Source organism: Engraulis encrasicolus, chromosome 16, assembly GCF_034702125.1.
Source record: "Engraulis encrasicolus isolate BLACKSEA-1 chromosome 16, IST_EnEncr_1.0, whole genome shotgun sequence".
Lineage (NCBI taxonomy): Eukaryota > Metazoa > Chordata > Actinopteri > Clupeiformes > Engraulidae > Engraulis > Engraulis encrasicolus.
The window spans coordinates 16,898,394-16,924,050 of NC_085872.1; the positions used below are offsets into that span (position 1 = coordinate 16,898,394).

The following is a 25,657-nucleotide window of genomic DNA, read 5'->3' on the forward strand; positions in this document are numbered from 1 at the left end:
TATAGGACAATTGATAACTTTAACAGTATGACATCATCAGGGCTACAGTAGGCTAAGTGACATCGTGAAAAGTGGCATACGTGTCATGGTGAATTTGGTTTGCCACACCAAATACAGTATCATTTCAAACTGTCTGTTTTTAGATAACACATGGTTGAAAATTCACAACCATTAGCAATGGTCAGATTTCTCAGCAGTTTTAACCCTTTTCTATTTTACTGTACATAATGCCAGCCATTTTACTGCTGCGTAATCTGTTGACTGGTGACCAACACCACTCCATCTGTGATGGGGTCTGCTGATCTTCCCCATCTCTGTTGCTTCATCATTCTCCAGTCCTCAACGTTATGACATTCTCTTCTAGTTCAATTGCCATTAAACACACTTCGTTCTTAGAGGTTTGGTGTTGGATTACAGGGGTAAAATCTTCAAGGATGTAAGTACTATTATTAGCTCTTACGTTAAGACAAAATATGATCATGAAAACCTAACAATGTCAAGTCACATCAAGTTTACAATGTGGGTGTCTCACCAACTGTGTTGTTACAATGTTAGTCTGGGTTGGTGATTCTCCAGCTTTTGGAATTACAAACACAATATTTTGAGGAGAATGATCTGATGCTTACATGTCTCTGTTTTGGTGGTCTCAGAGCAAGTAATATAGGACCACTGTTGTCAGCCTTCAAGAAAATTGAATTTCCAAGAAATATCCTACCTCCTAATGCTTCCATTTAATGTGGAAGTGTTGCATTCCACCCAACCGCGTAAAATGTTCTGCCTAAAATGACTTTCCTTAAGACTTTTCCTTAAGACTTTCCTTCATAAAAGAGAATTCAGAGTTGGCAATTACCCAAGTTCTCAGATAAGCCAACACTCACTCCACTATTAATCAATTTTATTAATCACACAGATGTTATTATATTCATTCCCATGAATGAACCAGAAAATAGGCTAAGAATTTATTGCTTCTGCACGGCCTCCTCACCAACAAATTCCTTCACAAACCTTCCTGTTAATCTTTAAAGAGTCAATATAGTCTCTAATCTGTCTTGTGACTCCTCAATGTGAGTTACCGTTTATATTTAAGAAATAAATGCTCCATCTATTTTCTGGTTGGAGACGGAGCATGTTCTATGGCTGTGTACCAGACGGTAGTGTGTGTAGCTCTGCTCCGCCAGGGGGCGCCAAAGCAACACACACACCGTCTGGTGTGAACCAGGCTATGAAGACGCGTCTTCATCCCAGATTTTGATTCTGGCCCACTTTGAATATTAGTTGGACACTCCTGCTCTAGATGCATACACACTTAAAATCCTTGTAAATTAGGTATAGAATTTGTCACCCACTTATTCTCAAACTGACACTCAACATTTACACTGTGAGCACTGAAAGTGAATGCAGCCACTGAATGTGAAAGTACAAAAATACCATGTAATTAGGACGTCAGTTTGAGAACAAGTAGGGACTGAACAATAAAATGATGTTTGTTTTTAATTAACATCTTCTTTACAATCATTTAAAATGTGTGTACAATGTTGGTCCACCTGTAAGAAAAAAAACAAAACAAAATGAAAAACCATAACTTACCCAGCATGATCAGCCTCGGAGTGATGGGGATGTCCATGTCTCTCTCGACGGATGTCGGTGTTGCACAAGCCTGTAAAACAATGTAAAACAAAGCACAAGATTACAATTTAGAAAGTAAATGAGTTTCTTACTTTGGTCACTATAGATAGGTATAAACAGCAATATTTGAAACATGGACAAAGATTTTTTTTGTATACTCACATCTGCCAACATGAAGATGGACTCTTCACTTTCCAAGAAGTGCTTCATCATCAGCAGGACAGCGGCAATTCCAGTTTGTTTCTGCACAGCAGAGGTTGAGAAAGCATTGTCGATCTCCTTCAATAGGGCTCGAATGTTTGGTTGACTGAATGACTGTTGTTGGAAGAAGGTGATGATCCGTTTTCCTTTGTTTTGCAATGCCTCTGCAAGACGATCCTCTATCTCAATTCCTGTTAGTGTTTTGAAGTGTGAAAACAGTCCACGTGGTGTAAAAAGGACAGGCCACTGATCTTTCAAGTCAGAAATACTTGGTGGTGGGCACACATTTATCATGTGTCTTTGATAAGCGTAGGTCACATCCATGCACTTCTCAGTTGCAGGCCACTCTGCTGCTCTGGGGCCAACAGACTCGAAGATGGCTTTCAAATTTTTTCTTTTTTCCTCCAAAGTGTCGATCGTTTCTCCTTCTGGGATGGACTTCGGTTGCCAGTTCACGCAACCATAACTGTCGGTTTTGCTGCGTACAGGTTTGGTAACATGGCCATCTTGTGTCGTTCTTGGCTTCCGGATACGATCAGTGGTGCTATTACGGTTAAGATGTTCTACCCGTGTCTTTAGCTGATTAATGAGAGAGTAGTAGCCAATGCCGATCTGCACTCCATCAACTGTTCGGTCAGTAAACGTCAAGGGATGGCTGGAGACGATCATTCTGGCAACAGCAGTACAGGCAGCTCTATTCGGGTTGGGACAATGTCTGCGCATGCTGTCCACCACAATCCTCACCATGGCTCTTCTATCCGGTGGATTTGCCCTCTCCTGTTTAGAAATACTTCTTAGAAGTGTAGCAGGCATCTTGTCCCATGGAATACTGAAGCCCTGAATCCATGAACTTTGTGTTTCAACGGAGGCGTTGGGTATGGGGTCCTCTGCCATTGATATTGCCAGTGATGGTGATGGAGCTGGTGATGGTAATGGAGCTGTTGCAGGTGGTGGTGATGGGGCTGTGCTGGGCTGTGCTGAGTCACTTGTGGCAATGATTGGCTCTACAGACAAAAAACACAAAACAATTATTTTATTTACAGTATGTGCAGACTCAAATACTTTAACCAAATGTATCTAGACAGATGGATTGGATTTTATTACTTTTTAGATTTACAGTTTATATTGCTATTACTACTATTAGAATGTTTTTACAATTGTGGTATTACAGGAGGATAAAAACTGACATTCAGCTGTTGGTCATAAATGGTCCTGGGTGTCTATCTGAGGGATGACCTAACCTGGAGAACTAACATCACAGCCACCATCAAGAAGGCTCAGCAGAGACTGTACTTTCTCAGGGTTTTAAGAAATAACTTTCTCCCCCAAAGACTGCTTGTGTCCTTCTACAGGAGCTCTATAGAAAGCATCCTGACATACTGTCTGTGTGTCTGGTATTCTAGCTGCACAGCAGCGGACAGGAGAGCTCTTCAGAGGGTGGTCAGCACAGCAGAAAAGATCACCAGCTGCACCCTACCCTCTTTAGAGAAATTGTTTGCCTGTCACTGTCTCAAGAAAGCCAAACACATCATCGCAGACCCCTGTCACCCTGGACATAAACTGTTTGAGCTGCTGCCATCAGGCAGGCGTTACAGGTCCCTGTCTGCAAGAACTAACGGACTAAAAGACAGTTTTTATCCTAAGGCCATCTGCACACTAAACTGTGCACAGCTAACTTTTTAACACTATTTAAAATCTTATTTTTATACAGTTTTTTATTTTTTTTATACAGTTTTTATGTTGATTTTTTAAGCACTGGGAGCATCTGCACGAATTTCATTTTACCTGTACAATGACAAAGACATTCATTCATTCATTCATTATTGTCCTCACCTTTAGGTTTAAAAGCAGCAATCATTTGCCGACTTTGGATTTTGGTTAGATGATACTGGAGGTCCTCATATTCTACAAAAGCTAGATGGTTCTTCTCCTTAACTCCCACCACAAACGCCAGGTGCCCAACCAGCGCCTCCAAGCCATCGTCATTTAACTCCGGCAGAACTGCACGGATTTCTGCGATGCAGTCCTCGTCCATACCTAGAAAGGAGAACACACAGAATGGTGCAAGGAAATCACAGGGATGTCCATGGTGGTGTACACTGGCAATGGGTAATAGTCCAGCAGACTATCTGCATGAGCACACACATACTTATTTTCCGATTGATTTAAGTGATGGACTCCAAGATCAATCAGGAAAACCGAATGATGCACCAAAACCACAAAATATACCTGCTTATCGTCAATGAGAATAAGTGCTATTTTGCCAAACACCAGTGTGTCCTCCTCGCTGTGGTCCAGAACAACAACAAGACCCTTAGTGTACTTACTCCCTTTGTATATCAATGCTGACACCTCTGAAGTTGCGTGTTTGCAGATGACAGAGGTCTGTAAGGCACTCTGTATGCCGCTGTTGTACGATTCAATATCAAGTTCACTTGCGACACCAGCAACTTAGATAGTTGGTGGAAATAATTGGCCACTGCTTAAATACGACTGTAGGAGCTGGTGTCGTTCTGCTAGGGTTTTACTGAGGTTGAGAAAATTGTGCAGTTTTCGAGCACACTCCTTGAAATAGGAATGTTTGCTCTCAAACCTCAGGGTCCATACCCGTATAAGTGGTCCAAATTGAAGGATAAGGTCTGGATAGTGTAATAAGTAGTGATGTTTTGGTTTAAGATTGTGGCCAGGGAACATTGTTGTGCGCAAATACACATACTCTTCCAACATTACTTTCAGATATGCAATATCATTGTGGTTAATTTTTGGAGCACAAATGAGTTCAGTGATCTCCTTCAGTTTGAGGCACAGCTGCCATACCTCACTATCCAAAGGATGTTTGATCCATCTGCCAACATACACTGGCAGAAGACGCAAGAAGCACCAATTCTGCGTTGCTGAACCACTGAGCTTTTTCGCATTTTGCTTTATGTGACACGGCTGACTGTTAGAGTCACTGCCTAGATGTTTTGTCTGTGAAATGGCTCTGTTGATCTGGTCATATGTGAAATGTTTTTCTGTTTGTACAAGATGTTTAATGTACAGAGCCATATCATCTGCCACTACTCCCTCAAAGAGGTCGTGACCTAGACAAGGTGGAAGGCCACCGCAGACATGGAATGATTTTAAAGAATTGAAAATGGAATTGAATTTGATTCCATTCACCACAGCAATTTCATCACTCAATTGTTCTATACTTTCATTGTAATTTGCCGTGGTCCTTTTTGTGCCACATTTAAGGGGTGCATTTTTAAAGTCCCCTCTGTTAATAGTGCAGTATCTGCTGGTGCTGAAATTCTCTGTAAACCCCCCTAAACCGTGTGAACCAAGATTGTCACCACAGATGGCAATCAGTGAAGCCTTCACATACGTACCATCATCCAGAGGGAAGCCTTGCTCTTCCAATGACTGTAGATCCTCGAGGACCCGTCCAAATACTTTGTCCTGGCCAAAGGCCTTGAAATCCTCCTCCCTACAAAGCAAAACCAATTGGGTTTGGTCAACAGCAGAGCGATTGTGAGGCAATATATCAACAAGGGTCATGTACATGGCAATTATTTTATGTTTTTTCTTGCCAGAGCCTAATGGACTAGTGACCTCGAAGGCATCCTGGAACAGAATAATTGATACGGCTGAGGGTGATTCTTGCAGTATGATGTTGTTTTTACAGGCGGCCCCATCACAGACATCATTTAAGATCATGCTATCCCCCTGGATACGTTCTTTGGATTTTAAGTACTGCTCTCTGACAGTGGACTGCCTAAACAAAGCAGAAAGGGTGTCCCTTATTGGGATGTACTGACAAAAGCGTTCTTTTCCATTATGACCATCAGTTCCCAGATAAATTTGGTTGGGGGGGACATAGTTAAATTTTTCTTTGAAAAATGTTTTTCTTGTTTTGTCTGATCTTAACACACCCTCATTGTGAATAGTTAAGAGATCCTCCTTTTCGAGTTCAGCTATAATCTTGTGTATGCAGTCTTTTGGAATGTCTAACTCGGTCAACTTCTCCTCTATCTTTTCATATGCCCGTTTCATACCTATGTTGTGAACCTCTTGGAACTCATCAATAATGCACTGCATTGTTGTGGCTGGTAAAAGAAATTTGGCTTGCATTTTTAAATAAAACAGAGCCAAGTTCTTAAGAAATGGGGCACCGTCAGTGATGGATGTGCTGACATCTACATCAAAGTCAGATGCGCCCACAGACTCATTGATGCAATTGTCATTAGAGGTAGTAGGCCTACTAACTTCGTCCGTAACGTTATCTGACAATACGCCTACAAACTGTGTCCTGCTCGGATGCCTGTGTTTGCGTGACACATGGGCTGTAAAAGATGACCGCACTCTAAACGATTTCGAACAACCCTCATACGGACATACAACTTTCTTCCCACTTCCCATGTGCATTCCTAGATGGGTACAAAGCGAATTAATGCTGTCTGCGGCATGGTCACATCCTTGAATAATACTACATGGGTGATTGCTCGCCTGATGTAAAACTGTGTTTCGTCTCAACCCCTTGTGATTTCTGCGCATATGGGACTTCAATGCAGAAAATGTGCGAAAATTGCACTGACACGTTTGTATGCCACACGGAAAACGAAAGTTGGCCAGACTTCGATGTGTTTTCACATGATGGCAGAACTTTTGAAAGTCCACAGTTACATGTGGACAAATCTTACATACATACATGACTGAACTTAACTAGAATTGCGCTAGCTTGCTGGTTGGCGATTCATACTAGCTTCCACCTACGTAGCCTACATCCACCTTAGTGGTTTAAGGGATAATGATGACAACTGTAGGCTAATTCAAATGTCCATACAATACTGTCATGAAGTATATTAGCTTGTTCACGGACTTACTTTGTTTAGTTTTTTTTGTCTTGTTCCAAATACTTTCACACTCTCCTGTTGAAAATGCCGAGTGGTGCTGTGCCGTGTCGAAAGACAGGAGCCCGCGCCTGCCAGTTCAGTTGCATTGGCAGCGACCTGGCTACGGAGAGACACGAGCGTCAAAAAGTTGAGAAGTTGTATCATACTGTAGCCTATCTGTTTTTACAACGCCCAGTGACATACTGTTATTTCAAAAAAAAGCATAACCGTCGCACAAAATTCCCAAGATGCAGTGCCAAATACAGTTATATACTCCCAAACTTAGCTAATGTATTTTACTGTTTGTTATACAGTTCTATACTCCAGAAATTACAGAAAAGTCTAACAGTGTATGGTTCATGTATTCAGTACACTTGCATTTGTAATCTTTGGTAGGCATATGGAATTTGGAATGCGCATCATCACTGCCATAAGGCAAATATATGCTTATATAATGCTTAAAGTATACTGACAAATTTGTAATTATTTTGTCATTATTGTATTTCTCTACAGAATGCAGAGGACAAGAGACAGTAGACCAGCCAAAACGAGAGATTGTGAAAGCAGAGGGAGAAGCATAGTGCTGGAATGTGTATACAAAACAACAAGTAATTCACCAGATCCTTTCTGTTACAAAAAGAGGCCAAATGACTCTCCTCAATATCTCCTGAGGAGGAATAAATATTCAAATGGGCATGATGGATCTGAGTTCAGTGAAAGATTTCACTCCAAACTTGATTCCACCTCTGTTCCCCTGACCATCCGGGATCTGCAGGTGTCTGACTGTGCTGTACTAGGCTAAAATCCATATCATTTGTTAAAATGTTGAACTTGACCAAATTTATGATAACTTGTAACTTTGCTTGTGTAACTTTACTTCACCACACCACCAGGTGGCGTCTTTTCCACTTCTAACAACAGAGATTCATTGCCTGTCTCCTTTCACAGCTCTGCCTTTACCACTCATAATATGACATCCACAGCATGAAGCTGTAAACGTTGAGACTAGTTCTCTATCAGAGTCGTTTGCCAGAAGCATGCAACATGTTCTTCACTATATATTTACTCTTACTGGTAGTCTGTTCGCTGGGTAAGTGTATTTACAAAGTCAATATTATTCTGTTTCAATTTGTTTGAGTGTTGCACCCATGTAAACATTGTATTGTATATATGTATTGCATTTATTTTATTGTTGTGTTTTTGTGTTTTGTGATTGTGTTTTTGTAGAATACTACAGTGCTGAAGACAAAGTTGAGCAGCCAGATAGAATAATGACTGCTATGGAAGGTGGACAAGTTACAATCAAGTGCAAATACACCGCTGATTTCCCATACCTATTCTGGTATCAACAAAAGCCAAACATAAGCCCTAAATATGTACTTAACAAACTTACCACTGGTGGAGGAGATACAGAGAAAGAATTTAGGGGGAGATTTGATGCGACTCTTGACACCAGCACAACGGCTGTTCCTCTGACCATCCAGGATCTCCAACTCTCTGACTCTGCTGTGTACTACTGTGCTCTGAGGCCCACAGTGGCAGGAACTGGTTGAGCTTTGGAACAAAAACCAGTGACATGTAGCAGCAGTGTATATGTAGCAGCATGTATACCAGTGACATTAAGCAGCAACTTCCTGGAACTGGTTGAGCTTTGGAACAAAGACCAGCGACATGTAGCATGAAGCTGCAGCTTCCTTAACCTCCTTTCACATTTAAATATGTATAATGAATAGGCTACTGAAATGTGAGTGCCAGGTGATTACACATGGCTTTACTATTTTATATGTTTCCCAAAGATCATGTGTAAAACTGTCTATAAACCGCTAAATTATGAAAAAAGAAAAGACGTAAAGTGTTGACATGAAGACATCAGTGTCGCCAGCAGCATTATTAATAAAACACATGAGTGTCTATGGGGTTATGAGAAGCATAAACAAAACATGGAATTGTCCCTATCCACCACCTTTGGTTTCAAGGTGCTGGTGATGTGCAGTTGTCAATGGAATCCAATTAAGAAGAAAAGCACTTCATATTTGCAGACTTACATTTGGGGACAGTGCTAATAAACAAACTAGTATTATGCTAATCAGATGGTGTATAATATAGATCCACCAATCACAGTGTAGAGTGCAAGGCCTTCCTGAATGGTCATATGATGTATTTCAGTGCTGATGAAGCCCCTTGAATGATGAAGATCCAGAGCAGTGATCTCACCCTGAAGACATCCTGCATGATGGAAGCACTGCTGCTGATCCTCGCTATGGCTGCAGGTGAATTCCCATGAGAAACATTGGCTAATACACAACCATGATCTCTACCACATGGTACTGCAGGATTTATATAGATACTGACATTTTACCATTTTCTTTTTTTTACCAATCTTTTTTTTAGATGTCATTATGGCGGATACATTAACTCCTTCTGATACCAGCATAAATAGTCTGGAGGGGGACTCTCAACAGTTGCAGTGTACATATGAAACAAGCAGCAAGGACCAGTATATTTATCTTTTCTGGTACAGACAGTGCCCAAATGAAGCACCTCAGTATTTATTACAAAAAGGGGCTCAACATGCTTCTAGCTATGAGAACAACCCATCTCCAAATCTATTTGACACAACAGTGACTAGAGATTCAACTGTACTTCATATTAAAAAACTGACTTTGGCAGACACAGCTCTCTACTACTGTGCTCTGCAGGTAGCCCAGTGATACAAAGACACCAACAAGCTGTACAAAAACCTAAGCACAAATTTATTTCAACATTAAAAACTATGCAGACACATCAAAGTTGTTTTCCTCCTGTGCTCGGATATCTAAAACCACAAGCAGAAATTGTCATCAAATGTGGTCACACCTGCTATTCATGAGCATCATGGGTTACTGTACAATCATGTCTTCTCCAGTAATGTGTGCTGTCTTGTCAGGCCCTCCATTTCCACCATTTTGGGGACTCTTGCTACTTATTTGTCTAATTATCTGTTGTCTTGTCTCCCATCTATTGTCTTGTCTGACTGATGATGTCAATAAGAAAAGGACAAAACAGACATAGAAAAATCAAGTACCGTAAGGCTGCAATTCTTGTAAACAAATGTGGTTATGTATTTTGATATATACAAGCCTGGATGTCTACTAAGGTTAAAGAAAATGAACATCCAAATAAATGAAATACATTTCCCACTTATTCCCACTTGTCCTACTGTAATGATGACTTACATCCTTTTTAGTAAATAGGCCTACTGTTCACTAGATGAGAACGCCAGGGTAAAAGGAGGAGCCTCTGACAACTCTTGTCAGTAGTCCCCAGACTAGTGCAGGCACATGTTCAGGAGACCTACCTCATACAAAAAGCTTCCTGGGAAAGTGGGGAAGTGAACAGAGATGCCACTGAATATGTATTATGTGTCTGCCACTCCCAGAGCCCAATTGCTATTTACAAATGTTTACCAGAAGGGGGCAACGTCAGTTTAAAAAGCACCTTGCCAGTCACCCCCACTGTCCTATTCCACGTTCAGGCAAGCTGGAGACAGACAGAGGCAGCTCAGAGGCGGCTGAAGACTCCTCATATTTATTTGTCTGATTACTTATTGTCTCCCATCTGTTGTCTTAGCTGACTGATGTCAATAATACAAGAACAAACATCAGACATAGAAAAATCAAGTTGGAGCCGCAAAGTCAATAGTCATAGACTATATCAGGTGCTTTAGATTCTCTGTGTGTGTGTATGTGTGTGTGTGTGTGTGTGCGTGCGTGCGTGCGTGCGTGCGTGTGTGTGTGTGTGTGTGTGCGCGTGTGTGCGTGTGTGCGTGCGCGTGCGTGTGCAATGCCGGATTGGCCATTATAAGTATCGGGACATTTCCCGGCCCAAACCATGACTTTGGTGAGGGTGGCCGTTTGGACCATGGGAAAATATTTTTAAATTCAATTTTGTCACAGGTTATTCTTTATGTAGGCTAATGATCAATTAAACTCTGCAGAAATAGGCCTAACCATGACAGCGCAGCCACCAGCAGCATCACAGCAGATTATTTAGTTGCAACGATCTAGGTACTTATCCCCTCCCAAATGTTCCCGTTGGTTTGGCCCAAGTCTAGTTATTCTGTAGGCCTATTGTGGAAAATTTTTACAATGCAGCGGAACAGCGTGCGATCTTAGGTGACAGAGGGCAGAAAGAGCTGGAGCTGAAAAGGTATAGCCTAGGCTATAGGCTATTTAAAATTGATACAATAATAAAGATAGTAGGGTAATAGTACAGTAGGCTATGCCCAATCAAAATCAAATGAGGTGGCAGCCAAATGCCAAATTAACAGACATGATTTCAAGCTGGTAGCCTTGGCTAGATGGATAGCCTAATGATGGATGCCCAAGACAGTTAGATAATGAAACCACCTACAAAGTAAAAACACCTAAGTCACTATTTGGATATTTCATCTGGGCATTTTATCACAACAAGGTAGGTAGGTTATTTGAGTGCTATTATATGCGATGTATCCTGCTGGTCACTTACGTCAAGTCTCCTGGAGTAGAATCACAACATGACTTCTGTCACTGTTTTGCTACTCTTAAACACAATTAAGGACAATGAGTTTTGCTGACATTAAGTTAAGTTAAGTGAAAAAACATCATAACAGATGAGATAGGCCTAGTAATATCAGCAGCAGCCGCAGTCAGGAGGTTTGGGTGAGCGCCTTTTTTCAACACAGAAGCGCATCCGTGACAAAAAAAATCGCAAAGGGACACGCTAGGAATGTGCCTTTTTGATTTATGAAAAGCTGAGATTCTCAGCTTTCAGACAAGTCCTGTAATATGTCTGTTGGTCTGACAAACAATATTCTGTGGCTGTTCAAAAAAATTCGGAAATTGCTGCCACTGGCTGGGAATCAGACGCTAACGTTCCAATTTGTGTAATCAGCTAAATTTAAAACCACATTCTATTCTATGTTGCTTGCAGTATGATAGGCTAATCTTATAGGGTATCAGACCCCTTTGCAGGTTATCATTAAAATGACTTAATAAACTTTTTAGAACCTTTTGTGATGGCAAATGCAGTTTGATTGGTCAAATAAGTCCTGTACAAATACATTTTGGCTATAAGCTTTTTGTTATTATAGCTTATTTATTTTTATTTGAATTATACTTTGTAAAGTTTTCTGTTAACTTAACATACACCTGAACATAGCCCAATAAAATGAATTGTGAGCGTTTTTTTTGGGCCTATACAAATTCCTTTTAGGCTACATATTAAAGTGGCCTAGATTTGAATTAAAATCCCGGCCTCTTAGGGCCCACTCCGGCGTGCGTGCGTGCATGCATGAGTGCCTGCGTGTGTGCCACACTTACACAGTGCTGGTTGGTGCAGGCAGCAGTGTGAGCTTGAGGTGGTGATCTCCCTGATGTTATTCACTACTCATCTGTCAGTCAGGATGCTGCTGTTTGCTCTGCTGCTCTTTACATCTCTGACAGGTAAAAAGGTTTCCAGATTCTACACAAATATACATTTACTATCACTATATGCACACTTTGTTACTCCATCACGAATGCCATTACTAATGTTATGGTGCATGCTGTATCATACAGCATTGTCTGTTCTACACCATTCTACATAATGCATACTTATGTCCGAATTCTTCACAGATACACTGGCAGATTCACTTACTCCAAAACAAACCATAATAACCGGTCTGGAGGGGGACTTTCTAAGGCTGGAGTGCTCGTATGAGACGAACAGCGAATCTCTTTGGATTTTTTGGTACAGGCAGTACCCAAACAAAGCACCTCAATATTTATTACTCAAAGGAGCTCGGTCGCAGCTCGGAGCTAGTGACGATTCCCTCAAACATCAGTTTGAAGCAATAACAACCGGAGACAAAACTGAACTTCACATTAAAAATCCGACTCTGGCAGACACAGCTCTCTACTACTGTGCACTTTTAACGTTTACAGTAGCACAGTGATACAAGTTCACTAAGAAGCTGTACAAAAACCTTGAATAAAAATAAGAATCACACACAAAGACATCAAAGTAATTCCCCTCCTGTAATAAACCACATGCAGCAGTGTAAAAAAAATATGTGGTCACACCTGTTTAACAAAAACGTATGAAGAAATTAGTAAGAATAAGCACATGTACATACACACACTCTCTCTCTCCCTCTGTAATGAAATTGGTGGCAGGGTTTCTACTTTTTCGGTAACACTCTATTATAAGCGTTCACTGCTGCAGTGTACCTCATTATGTATAGTGGAATTATTGGTGTAAATATCAAGTAGGCCTACTACTAATGTTACTTATAGGCCAGTCAATCTAGCTCTAAAAAGGCCCAAACCCGGGGAAAATTGCAATAGTAATGGTTCCCACTTTTAAGTGATCCTTAAACCCCCTTGTATCACATATTAAAAATCTACAACTTTATATTTAGTGGAACATACTTTTTTTCAAGGTCAAAGTTGGCAGATTTCCCATTCATTTCTTCATAGGGAGACAATATCTGAGCTACAAGGTGAATAGGGTAAACTTTTTAGCTATGACATAATGATTTGAAACTTTCACAGTTGGTAACTCACATTCAGACAAATAGTTTTTTATTGCAAGTTTTCTGAAATATGATGATGAAATATGCAAATGAGGTCATATGTACTGAAATATGTGATAAATCTGTGGCAACAGACCAAGCATAAAACAAATTGCAAAAGTAATGGTTCATACATTATATTGATCCTTCAACCCCTCTGCATCACATATTAAAAATCTACTTTCATCAATTTAGTGGAACATACTTTTCCCAAGGTCAAAATTATCCGCTTTTACCCAGTGTGAAGTAGCTGGTAGCCACTTCTTGTTCTTTGTGGATGAAGTGCCAGAGGAGGAGAGACACGGCTTCACAACGTTGAGTGTTTTTATCAAAACTATAGGCGCCTTTTTATTTTACATATAATCAAAAGAAATGTGCACGAGGGCAACATCAACTTAACCAAAACGGAAGACAAATTACTGGCAACATAAGATCCAAAATCAAAACTTCACAGTAGCACAGCAGCCTAAATTTCACTCACATGTGCTTTCTCTCAACAGCAGCAGACACTGCAGTCAACGACCTCGTTAGTCACACAGCTGACTCTTTTTGTGCCCACTCACATCAGTGGGCTGGGCCTCAATCTACCCATTACAAAGCAATTAACCAATGGCAACACATGATACACCTGATTGGTCAAAAACATTACACTAGACACACATGATTGGTCCAAACCATCACAAAACAAAATCAGCCAGTTTAAATTCCAGCAGTCAAAAGAAAATAACATTCAAAACACAATTGCCATTGTACACATTTCAGTCACTATTCACCAACATTAGGCCTACAGACAGTACAACAAATTAGACATTTACACACACTTCAATCCCCACATTTCCCCTTGCCCAAAGTCATGAGTTGGAGTTGCCACAACGGCGCGCGCTTCCGTGTGGCAATCTTGACCCGGAACGATGGAAACAACTGTGGATTTCAAAGTTCACTCAGTGTTCTACCTTGTTGCAATGTGCATGAAACATGTGCATGTTCACGGTCCCTTGCGCTCCATTAGAGCTGCACAGTGCAAGCAGCACAGTCACATTGAAGTTCATGATGCACATAAGCAATGAGTTTTTAAAAGCAGTGAGATACTGAGAAGGGGAAAGGTTCTCCTTCTCACATTTCCTACCCCTTCTCCAGTCTCGACACCGGAGTGGAGAGACAAGCCCCTCCGCATCCCCTCCAGGTGCAGGGATAGCGCAACTGGGCCACCCCACGGTCACGATGCTGTCGTTGCCACATGTGCTGGTGCTTCTGCTGCTGCTGCTGTAGACGCTGCCCCTCCTGATGGCTGAGCCCCCATCTCTGCTGACGCCTTCGGTGCTGTTTGTGCTGCGGTTGCTGGTGGGTCTGCTGGTGCCTTGCTCCTCCACCTTGACTCTTGGCGGAGTTTTGTCAGCTGGCCCCGGCTGCTCCTCCAGCGTTGCTTCCGCTCGCAGGCCGCCCGACCTCAGATCTCCCGGGATGTCTCCTGGCCTCCTCTGCTCAAACGACCACCTCTCTTGCCGATGTGCCTTCTCCTCTGGCTCCAGTCTCTCCTGGCGTCTCATCCCACCGCTCTGCCACCATATGTGAAGTAGCTGGTAGCCACTTCTTGTTCTTTGTGGATGAAGTGCCAGAGGAGGAGAGACACGGCTTCACAACGTTGAGTGTTTTTATCAAAAATATAGGCGCCTTTTTATTTTACATATAATCAAATGAAATGTGCACGAGGGCAAAATCAACTTAACCAAAACTGAAGACAAATCACTGGCCAAAAAAAGATCCAAAATCAAAACTTCACAGTAGCACAGCAGCCTAAATTTCACTCACATGTGCTTTCTCTCAACAGCAGCAGACACTGCAGTCAACGACCTCGTTAGTCACACAGCTGACTCTTTTTGTGCCCACTCACATCAGTGGGCTGGGCCTCAATCTACCCATTACAAAGCAATTAACCAATGGCAACACATGATACACCTGATTGGTCAAAAACATTACACTAGACACACATGATTGGTCCAAACCATCACAAAACAAAATCAGCCAGTTTAAATTCCAACAGTCAAAAGAAAATAACATTCAAAACACAATTGCCCTTGTACACATTTCAATCACTATTCACCCACAGTAGGCCTACAGACAGTACAACAAATCAGACATTTACACACACTTCAATCCCCACATTTCCCCTTGCCCAAAGTCATGAGTTGAAGTTGTCACAACGGCGCACGCTTCCGTGTGGCAATGTTGACCCGGAACGATGGAAACAACTGTGGATTTCAAAGTTCACTCAGTGTTCTACCTTGTTGCAATGTGCATGAAAACATGTGCATGTGCACGGTCCCTTGCGCTCCCTTAGAGCTGCACAGTGCAAGCAGCACAGTCACATTGAAGTTCACGATGCACACAAACAATGAGTTTTTAAAAGCAGTGAGATACTGAGAAGGGGAAAGGTTCTCCTTCTCACACCCACTTAATGGCAAAATGCATTGGAAATCTGCAACTTCTGACCTTCAAAAAAGTATGCTCTACAGTCTACAGTGATGAAGGTAGATTTTTCATATGTGATGTAGGCTGAATTAAGTATGAATAAAAAGTGTAAATCAAGACTTTCGCAATTTGTTTTATGTTTTGCCCGTTGTTGCATAATTTATCACATATTTAAGAAGATGTGATCTCATTTGCATATTTAATCATCATATTTCAGACAGCTTGCAATACAAAAAATATTTGTCTTTGTTTGAGTAAATTACTGTGAAAGTTTCAAATCGATATCTCATTGTTTAAAATGTTAACCTATTCCCCAAGTATCTCCTTTATTGTCTTCCTACAGAAAAATGAATGGGAAATCTCCAACTTTGACCTTGAAAAAAATGATGTTCCACTAAATATCAAGCTGTAGATCTTTAATATGTTATTTAGACATACCTAGGGATTACAAAAAACTTGGAATGATTACTATTGCAATTTTTCCCGGGTCAAACGCTAGATTGACTGGCCTATTACATAATAATTTAGCTTCTACTTTTACTTCTGTCACATCTGTTCATACAGGACTGACCAGAAATGTTTTGTTACTGCCTCCAAATGGTTTATCTGGCAAAACTGGCAATAATCTAGAGGTTTTCGTGCTTGTTTTTTTTTTTTGTTTTCGTTTTAATTATTATGAATTATTTAGCTGTAGGATTTTTTTGTTTAAAACTAAAAACAGAATATATAGAATGCATTCCCATTACATTAATCTCATGTTTATAAAATGATGGGTTTATAGTATAAAAGCACTTTTATATCCCAGTGCAGACACACTATTTCATTTCAGACAAATCAGGGGTGAGTTTCTCAAAAGGGAAGTTGTTAGCCTGTTAGCAACTTCGGTAGTTGCCAATGAGAAAATGCATTGAAAACAACGAAGTAGCTAATGTAGTAAGCAACTTTGGTTTTGAGAAATTCACCCCAGATAAGAATGGACTAAAAGTGATAAAATCAGACCCATATAACGTTGTTTGGGTCAGGCAATAGTTGTTGAGTTAATATGTTCCTATGCTCAAAGTTTCATTATAGGAATTAAATATTGCTATCAATTAGCTGAACAGGGTGAATTTATTCCTTATGGTTGTAGTGATGCAATGACGTATCAGGGTATACTGGTACAACCCAAAATCTGGTTGGCCAAATTCATACCACATACGGTATATAACGTCTATATTGGCCAACCCTACTGTAGATCCACCAATCACAGTGTAGTGTAAGGCCTTCCTGAATGAAGATTGCGCGAAATATCCTCATCCAGATGAAGAAGTGTAAAAGAAGTGCAAAGATAAAGACGATCAAGAACATCATTCCTCCGAGATCTCCCATTCTACACAATGGAAACACTGTTGCTGCTCCTTATGCTGACAGGTGAATTCAGAAGAGAAATACTGAATAATGTTAGCTGCATGTAATGGTTGTTACACACCTGAATTTGCTTCATTATTGGTGTTTCCATTTTTAACAGATGTTCTGGCTGATAGAATTACCCCAAAAGAAACCAGGATACAATGTCAGGAGGGGGATTCTCAAAAACTGGAGTGTTCATATGAAACAAGCAGTGACTACGTTTGGATTTCCTGGTACAGACAGAATACAAATAAAGCACCGCAATATTTACTATTAAAAGGAGCTAGATCAAAAAGTGGTGAAGAAAAGAATTCCCTCCAAAATCAGTTCGGCACAGCAACAACAGCAGATAGTGCCGACCTCATTGTCAAAAATGTAACTCTGGCAGACACAGCACTCTACTACTGTGCACTGAGGACAGCCCAGTGATACAAAGACACCAAGAAGCTGAACAAAAACCTGAGGGAAAATAGAAGAAAAAAGTTTTGAAGAAGAGAAAGACATGTACACACATCAAAGTAATGATGTGAATGCTGTTGTGGTCAGACATCAAAATCGCATCGAGAACTTTGTTAGAAAAAGATGTGGTCGCACCTGCAGAGCTGGCTGCTTGTCTGTACAGTGCATTCATGACAGGGAGCTAGGAGAAAATAACATTTGAGTTCACCTGTTAACATGCAGCATTAAAAAATTGTTGTTACCAGAATGGCAAGGACAGAGTCGAAGTGCATTATTAAAGGCCCTGTGTTATGTCATAGTAGTTTAGTACCAAGGTAATTAACCTTTCAATGAGTATTACAGCATGCCTCAGATGGTATGGTGTGCATTAAGGGGCCACTAAATGCAAAATTATGTTTTGTACATATAGGCCTATATATCAACATGGACTGTATATTATTAGGATTATAGTATATGGGTATACAGCAGTTTGGACACGTCTTCTCATTAAATGGTCTCATTTTCCTGAATACTTACACTGGAGATTCTCACTTAAGGCATCGAAATGATAAATTAACTTATACTTGGGGAAAATTCTAATAGTTTACCAACAGGTCTCTCAGAAGTGTATCAACCTGACCTCTGTACATGTTCACAACACCGTTCTAGTGAGCATGAAAACAGTAATTGAGAGATCACTAAGGGGTTGCTGTGGTATCAAAAAGCAGGGGTCAGACAATCAACCAATTATGATTATACCAAATCCTCATAACTCAAAGTAATCGCAATCTCCATCTGATTTGCCAATATTGTACAAAAAGAGTTTGCAAAACAACTCACTAAGTATCATCAAATGCTTCACGCACAGCATATCAAGTCATCGCAGGAACAGAGCCTCTTGAGATGTAGGCCTACAGGCTGAATGAAAAGATGGCTTATAATCTCAAAAAAGTAATGTGATGAAAGATAAGGTCAAGTAGCTTTTATTTGTCCCAGTTGGGCAATTGTTTTGCAGCAGTACTAGCACACAGACACATACACACACACACACTTCCATAATACATTTAAGAACACATAATAGGTAAAGGATAAGGGATTAAAAATAATAAATAGTGCATGAATAAATACATTTTGTGTTAGGAGTTGCACAGAGTAAGATTTAAAAAGATAAAAGTGCTGGAGGAGTGAGGTTCACAGTATAAAAGACCTGCCTAAAAGATAAATACATATATAAATACACACCTGACCTATGGCTATCTGCGCTTCTTAGTGGAATTTAGCAACTGGATGGCAGAGGGTATAAAAGAGTTATTGTATCTGTTAGTCCGGGCTGGTGGATATTTAAAACGGGAACCAGAGGGTAAAAGCTGAAATTCACTCTGGAGATAAGACTTGGTAACTGCATGTGTGTGCTTATTGGCTGTTTAAGGCAGTGTTTCCCAACGTTTTTTGTCTTGTGTACCCCCTAAGCGTTTTCGTTGTGCCATGAGTACCCCCTAAGTCACCCCCCACAGTCGCTTTCTCTTTTCCAATGTAACTAAGCTCCATACATTTGTTAAAATTGCATCTTTCCAAGTACCCCCTGCAGTGTGCTCAAGTACCCCTAGTGGTACACGTACCCCTGGTTGGGAAACACTGGTTTAAGGGGTTCTCTTCAAAATCTGCTGGCCTGAAACATTTTCCCAGTCCAGCAAGCTGTGATAAAAAAAATCCCATGAGCTGATTCTGACCGGGTTGGGGGAGGGGTGGATACAGAGCGCTCCATTGCACCACCTGGCCAAACATCCATCCTCAAGGCTCCCGGGGGTCAGGTAATGATCAGAGCCATTCAGAGCAGATGTATCCAGGCTGGACAACTCTACAGTAGCTCCTGCTAGCAGATGTATCCAGGCTGGACAACTCTACTCCTGCTAACAGATGTATCCAGGCTGGAAAACTCTAGCTCCTGCTAACAGATGTATCCAGGCTGGACAACTCTAGCTCCTGCTAACAGATGTATCCAGGCTGGGAAACTCTAGCTCCTGCTAACAGATGTATCCAGGCTGGGAAACTCTAGCTCCTGCTTGCTTGTGCCCATGCATTTACACAGTCCTGCCAGAGGGGGGCACCCGCTCCTCAAACCACCATGCCATCTGTCTCATTTACAGACACATACAGTACTATGTTCAGGCGTGTCAGAGACAAACTGAGACAGGTTACTGGCAGCAGCGAGGAGGAATTTGAATTAGGCGGCTTACTGATCCCTCTGTTGACATTTTATAATTTTATCTAACTTGCATTACAAGATGACTCAATGGATGAAAATCTTTCCTATTTTAGCTTCAACGTGTATTGGTAAGACAGATATTACTGAAAGACTTGAATTTGCCAAGTGTTTTTTGTGTATTTTGCTTAAACACAATTCAGCTGGATGTATTTCTGTTTGTCTATAGTGTGCGGAGCATTTCTGGACAGTGTTTCTCAACCTGAGTCCCATGTAGTCAGTGTTGAAGGAGAAACACTGACTCTTGCCTGTGGATACAACTCATCTAGTGACAATCCTTTCCTTCTCTGGTATAAACAGCAGCTGAGTAAAGTACCCGTCTACATGTTTGGAAGAGGAAAATATGGAGAAGATGTTGGAGATTTCAGTGGGAGATTTCACTCCAAATTGGACTTCTCCTTCAGCTCTGTTCCTCTGACCATCCAGGATCTGCAGGTGTCTGACTCTGCTGTGTACTGTGCTCTGAGGCCCACAGTGATGGCAACACACTCAACACTCGTACAAAAATGCAACAGCATCCTGCTATCCTGCTATGTTTAGCATGCCGCATGTGGTCATCCAAAGTGCTCGTTTCATCTGACAATGCCACTATACTGATGTTGCAAAGGGGATACAATTGAATACACCATAAGAGCCCAATATATGTATTTTTGTCCTATAACAAACTATTTTCACTTTGTCAATTTCAAAACTACTGCCGATATTCTGATAAAATGCACACAGTTAGAACAGGCAAGCTGTCAATATAAATTAGATGCTGCACTCTTAAAAAGCCTGGGTCAAAAACAACCCAAATTGGGTTATTATCTGACCCAGGCCCTGGTTCAGTATTGGGCCTACCCTTTGGCTGGGTTAAAATATTTTAACCCTCACATTGGGTCATTCCCCTAAACCAACTAAATGGGTCATTCTGACCCAATTTGTGTGTTAAAAGAACCCATTAAATGGGTCAGACCTGCTACCACATTGTTGGGTCATATTGACTTCTTTGTTGGGTTCATACTTTAACCCAATATTGGGTATTTAAATTGCAAGGGGATTTACAAAAAACAATTATGACTTAACATTATTACATTAGGGTGAAATATACCAGAATTGTTGACCAATGCATTAATTAAGATCAATTTAAAAAAAACAAAATACAAGAATGCATAATATTTCAGATCTTTTTTTTTATTGCTGAACAATGAAGATAATTAACAATACATTTCATAAAAGTATACTATAAAGATGCAAATCACAGCAGTGTAGCATTAACACATGATAGCATTGGAGCAATAAAACCTTAATTGAATTTACATGCATCTTTGTAGCCTCTTTGCAAAGACGGGTTATCAGCAAGACTGATCACTCATGACTGATTGGACTCAACTACATCATAGCAACATTGCTATGACATTACCAAGAGCCTTAAGTAACAGGTTAAAACTCAGTCATTACAATATTGGTGACAGTATAGTTCAAACATAGGCTCTGCTAAACGGGATTAAAAGAAATGGTTCAGTTTTACCAATGCACCATTTGATTTCAGTGACACTGTACAATTATAGAATTTCAAAAAATTAGTTTCACCTTACCTTTTGTATAGCACACTGTAAAACAGCACATTAAAATGTTTAACCCCTTTTCGAAGAACCCATGTGCTTTTGCACAGATAATATGTTGCTTTTTAGCTATGAGTAAACAGGCCCGCCAGCAGGTCCATCTGCACAAACAGGCTTCTCACCGTACTTTTGGTTAATTACAAAATTTACAGTGCATCCATAACTGCGCTAACAGAGTGGTGTGAACTTTTTGTCCCCAGGTTGAAATTTGTCTTGGTCTCTACAGTCACTACATTCCATACAGTACTTACATAACCAGCATATAACAGAACATAAATAAAAAAAGAACATTGGAAAACATAGAAAACATTAAAATAAAAAACATCAAAGTGTGCACGGCATGTCAATGGCATGTCCATCCGTCATTAACAGACAAGGTATTCCCTGATGGGGAGTTATCCGAATAATATATTTCAAACACAGCATGTATTCAGTCCAAAAGAACTGACAGGGATGTCGCAACATTTAGATTGACAGTTTGTACAGGACCTTGTCTCGTGATCTGGCTTGAATGACATCACTACCCTTTCAAGAACTTAAAGTAGCTGGCTTGTAGATACTCAAGGTTCACGTAGTACATGATCTCCCAAAAGCATGGTGAAGCTGCAGGTTGCATATCCCTCATGGCGGCTCTTGGCATCTCACCATAAGTCTTGAAAAAGCAAAACAAAAGAAAAGTGTTAATGATGGCTCTTCCATCTCAGTCATCATAAATATGGTTTAGGGAAATTATATATATGTTATTTTTGACTTGACTGCATGTGCATTTTGGGTGCTACACGCTATGTCTGTTTTATATGTAAACAGATCATGCACTCATTAGAATGAGATGACGGACAGGGCTGGAAAAAAGAGGCTGTTGGGTCCTGACAAGCCAGTGGTAGTGAGAACAATATAATTAGATGTTGAAACTAGTAGGGATTTTCCTTTAAGGTTGTGTGTGTTTATCTGTGTTTGGTGTAGAGTGGAGTGTGCACGTGCATGTTTTGTATGTGTGTGTGTGTGCGTGCACGCATGGGCTGTTATGCATGACATAAAAAAGATCTTACTTCCTACATCCTGATGTTTGAGGATTCCTAGGATAAGTAGTGTCGCAGACCCAGCAGAGAAGACGTCCTCTTTCATTTGTGTCCTACAGCAGAAAAAGAATGAATAACTATGAGTAATAGTAATTGGGATTTTACTGTGAAATATATAGTACAACTGGCACCCATGTTTACAATTATTGGATCATACACTCACATTTCAGTGCTGGGTTCTTCCCTCGATGCAGACACAGCTTCATACACATTAAGCGGTTTTGGTGCCAGGTCATCACGTCCATCGAGGAACGACTCCGTTCCTACCGGAATGACTGTGCCTACCAGTGCACAAAGAGGAAGACAAAAAGAAAGACAACAAGTTTGAGAGTTTGGCAGACAAATAGACAGAACATACAGTAAACCGTTGCAAAATTGTCTGAAGTGACACCAGACAGTACTGTAGGCATTCCATACACATTCACAGAATCAAAGAACAATACCAGGCCAGCTCTCATTGTGTGTGTGTGTGTGTGTGTGTGTGCATTAACGCCTGCTGTTGTGCATTGATATAAAAAAACTTACTTTATACATGCCGATGATATCCAAGAGCTTCTTGAATAAGTAGTGTGACCGCCGACCCAGCTGAGCAGCATTCTTCTCCTTTTACTTGTGTCCTACAGCCAAAAAGTAAGCAGTTATTGTGATTTCATGGTTAAAGTAATAGGCCTACAATACAGTTGACATACACATTTATCCTGAACTGTGTTGTTGGGTCCTGACAAGCCAGTGGTAGTGAGAACAATATAATTGGATGTTGAAACTAGTAGGGATTTTCCTTTAAGGTTGTGTGTGGTGTAGAGTGGGGTGTGCATGCGCATGTTTTGTACGTGTGTTATGAGCATATGTGTGTGTGCGTGTGCGTGTGTGTGTGCGCGCGCGCGTGCACGCATGGGCTGTTATGCATGACATATAAAGATCTTACTTCCTACATCCTGATGTTTGAGGACTCCTCGGATAAGTAGTGTCGCAGACCCAGCAGAGCAGAAGTACTCTTCTTTCATTTGTGTCCTACAGCAGAAAAAGAATGAATAACTATGAGTAATAGTAATTGGGATTTTACTGTGAAATATATAGTACAACTGGCACCCATGTTTACAATTATTGGATCATACACTCACATTTCAGTGCTGGGTTCTTCCCTCGATGCAGACACAGCTTCATACACATTAAGCGGTTTTGGTGCCAGGTCATCACGTCCATCGAGGAACGACTCTGTGCCTACCGGAATGACTCTGTGCCTACCGGTGCCCAAAGAGGAAGACAAAAAGAAAGACAACAAGTTTGAGAGTTTGGCAGACAAATAGACAGAACATACAGTAAACCGTTGCAAAATTGTCTGAAGTGACACCAGACAGTACTGTAGGCCAGTGGTTCTTAACCTGGGGTGCGGGCACCCCCTGGGGGTGCGCCAGAGACTCCAGGGGGTGCGCGGAATTTTGTTTGTGTTGAGGTTGTGACCAAATTTCTGCTTGGGAACATTATAATTAGGCCAGATCAAAATAAAAACATGTTTTGATCCCCATTTAAAGTCATTAAGGTAATTGATTAAAGCCTCATTTATCTCAGAATCATTGTAATTAATCACTTAAATCATGTTTTAGTGCGTATACATGTGTAGAAGTTTTAGGTGGGGGTGCGCGGCTTGTCTTGGTAACAGGTAAGGGGGTGCTTTAAGACACAAAGGTTAAGAACCACTGCTGTAGGCATTCCATACACATTCACAGAATCAAAGAACAATATCAGGCCAGCTCTCATTGTGTGTGTGTGTGTGTGTGTGCGTGCGTGCGTGCGTGTGTGTGTGTGTGTGTGTGTGTGCACGCGCATTAACGCCTGCTGTTGTGCATTCATTTAAAAAACTTACTTCATACATGTGCTGATGATATCCAAGAGCTTCGCCAACCCAGCTGAGCAGCATTCTTCTCCTTTTACTTGTGTCCTACAGCCAAACAAATAAGCAGTTATTGTGATTTTGTTGTTAAAGTAATAGGCCTACAATACAGTTGACATACACATTTGTCCTGAACTCAGTCACTTACATCTCTCAGACAATTCAAATCGGTTTTCATCGGTTTACTTCTTCAGTGACTTAGTTCCAGCTTCTTACACATCCAGCTGTCTTGGTAACAGGTCAGAGGAAAGACGTCCATCTTATCCAGAGCATAAGAGATTTAAAAAAAAAAGACAAAACGTTACAGAGCTTTGCAGACACACCTTCAAAACATACAGGCAACCTAAATATATGAAAGGCTTTCGTCTCACTACTGTAGTGCACACAACAACTTTACATATTTCATTAACAAAAATATAAACCAACCAGTCTTCGGAAATACTGCACATACTACAGAGTACAATATCACACAGTCACACTAGAACTAAACGGTCTCTGGGACAACTACACACGCACGATTTGCGGCTGATATCAGCTATCAGTATCATGCATAGCTTGTTGAAGTAGCTGTTGCCTTATTGCCTATAGAGCTCTAGCCACAACTTTCTTTAAACCAGGAAACTTCCCTGTAGCGTCAACAAAGCAACAAATCCCTGCTCGTGAAAGAGAGAAATTGGCTAACTATAACCCTCCACATTAAAGCCTTATGATTTTGGAACACAACGACAGGTGAATGTAGCCTACACAGTTTTCCACGCAGCCAGCTTCATCCGCATACGGTAATCAAACAGTTATGTAGTACACAAGCTACGACGCTAACCAAACAAGCAAAGCACATAGCACATACGAGCCGAGATAAGAAACGTCAGTTGACACAAACAATAAACCATTGTCGCGACAACATTTTCTTGCGCAAGCAAGCTGACCAAGCACATGATGCGACTTACCACACCTAACATGCCGGTAATATTATGCGCGAGCTCTTCCTCTGCCTTTATCAGAGTTCGGACTCGCAGTGAGCTCAGAATATCGCAGGCGAAGTCACACAAGCACTTACAAAACTAGTTCTAGGTGATACAAAAAAAGAAGAAAGTTCATCGACTTCCCTGATGTAGAACTATCATGACACTTGTGGTAACCGAAGACACTGACAGCCTTCAGATGCCAGCTTGCCCCCCAAACGAAAATGCTGTCGTTATTGCATTCTAGGTTGGGTTGAGCAGGTGAAGTAGCGGCCCTTCCTAAAAAAAAT

At 40.9% G+C, this 25,657-nt stretch overlaps 1 protein-coding gene and 1 long non-coding RNA gene across 2 annotated transcripts; both read right to left on the reverse strand.

Annotated features, from left to right (window-relative positions):
* Window positions 1–496: 496 nt before the first annotated feature.
* Window positions 497–14,819, reverse strand: LOC134466013 (uncharacterized). Its single transcript, XM_063219911.1, has 9 exons — window positions 14,399–14,819; window positions 8,916–8,965; window positions 8,095–8,224; window positions 6,732–6,822; window positions 5,199–5,296; window positions 3,661–3,864; window positions 1,789–2,831; window positions 1,588–1,657; window positions 497–576 (listed from the first exon to the last, which is right to left on the reverse strand). The coding sequence occupies exons 1-9, from the start codon at window positions 14,817–14,819 to the stop codon at window positions 497–499; spliced, it is 2,187 nt and encodes a 728-aa protein (XP_063075981.1).
* Window positions 14,820–20,983: 6,164 nt separating this feature from the next.
* Window positions 20,984–24,689, reverse strand: LOC134466344 (uncharacterized). Its single transcript, XR_010038277.1, has 8 exons — window positions 24,554–24,689; window positions 24,379–24,453; window positions 23,636–23,755; window positions 23,440–23,525; window positions 23,040–23,131; window positions 22,678–22,795; window positions 22,485–22,567; window positions 20,984–22,087 (listed from the first exon to the last, which is right to left on the reverse strand). It is a non-coding gene; the product is annotated as an uncharacterized LOC134466344 (long non-coding RNA).
* Window positions 24,690–25,657: the final 968 nt, after the last annotated feature.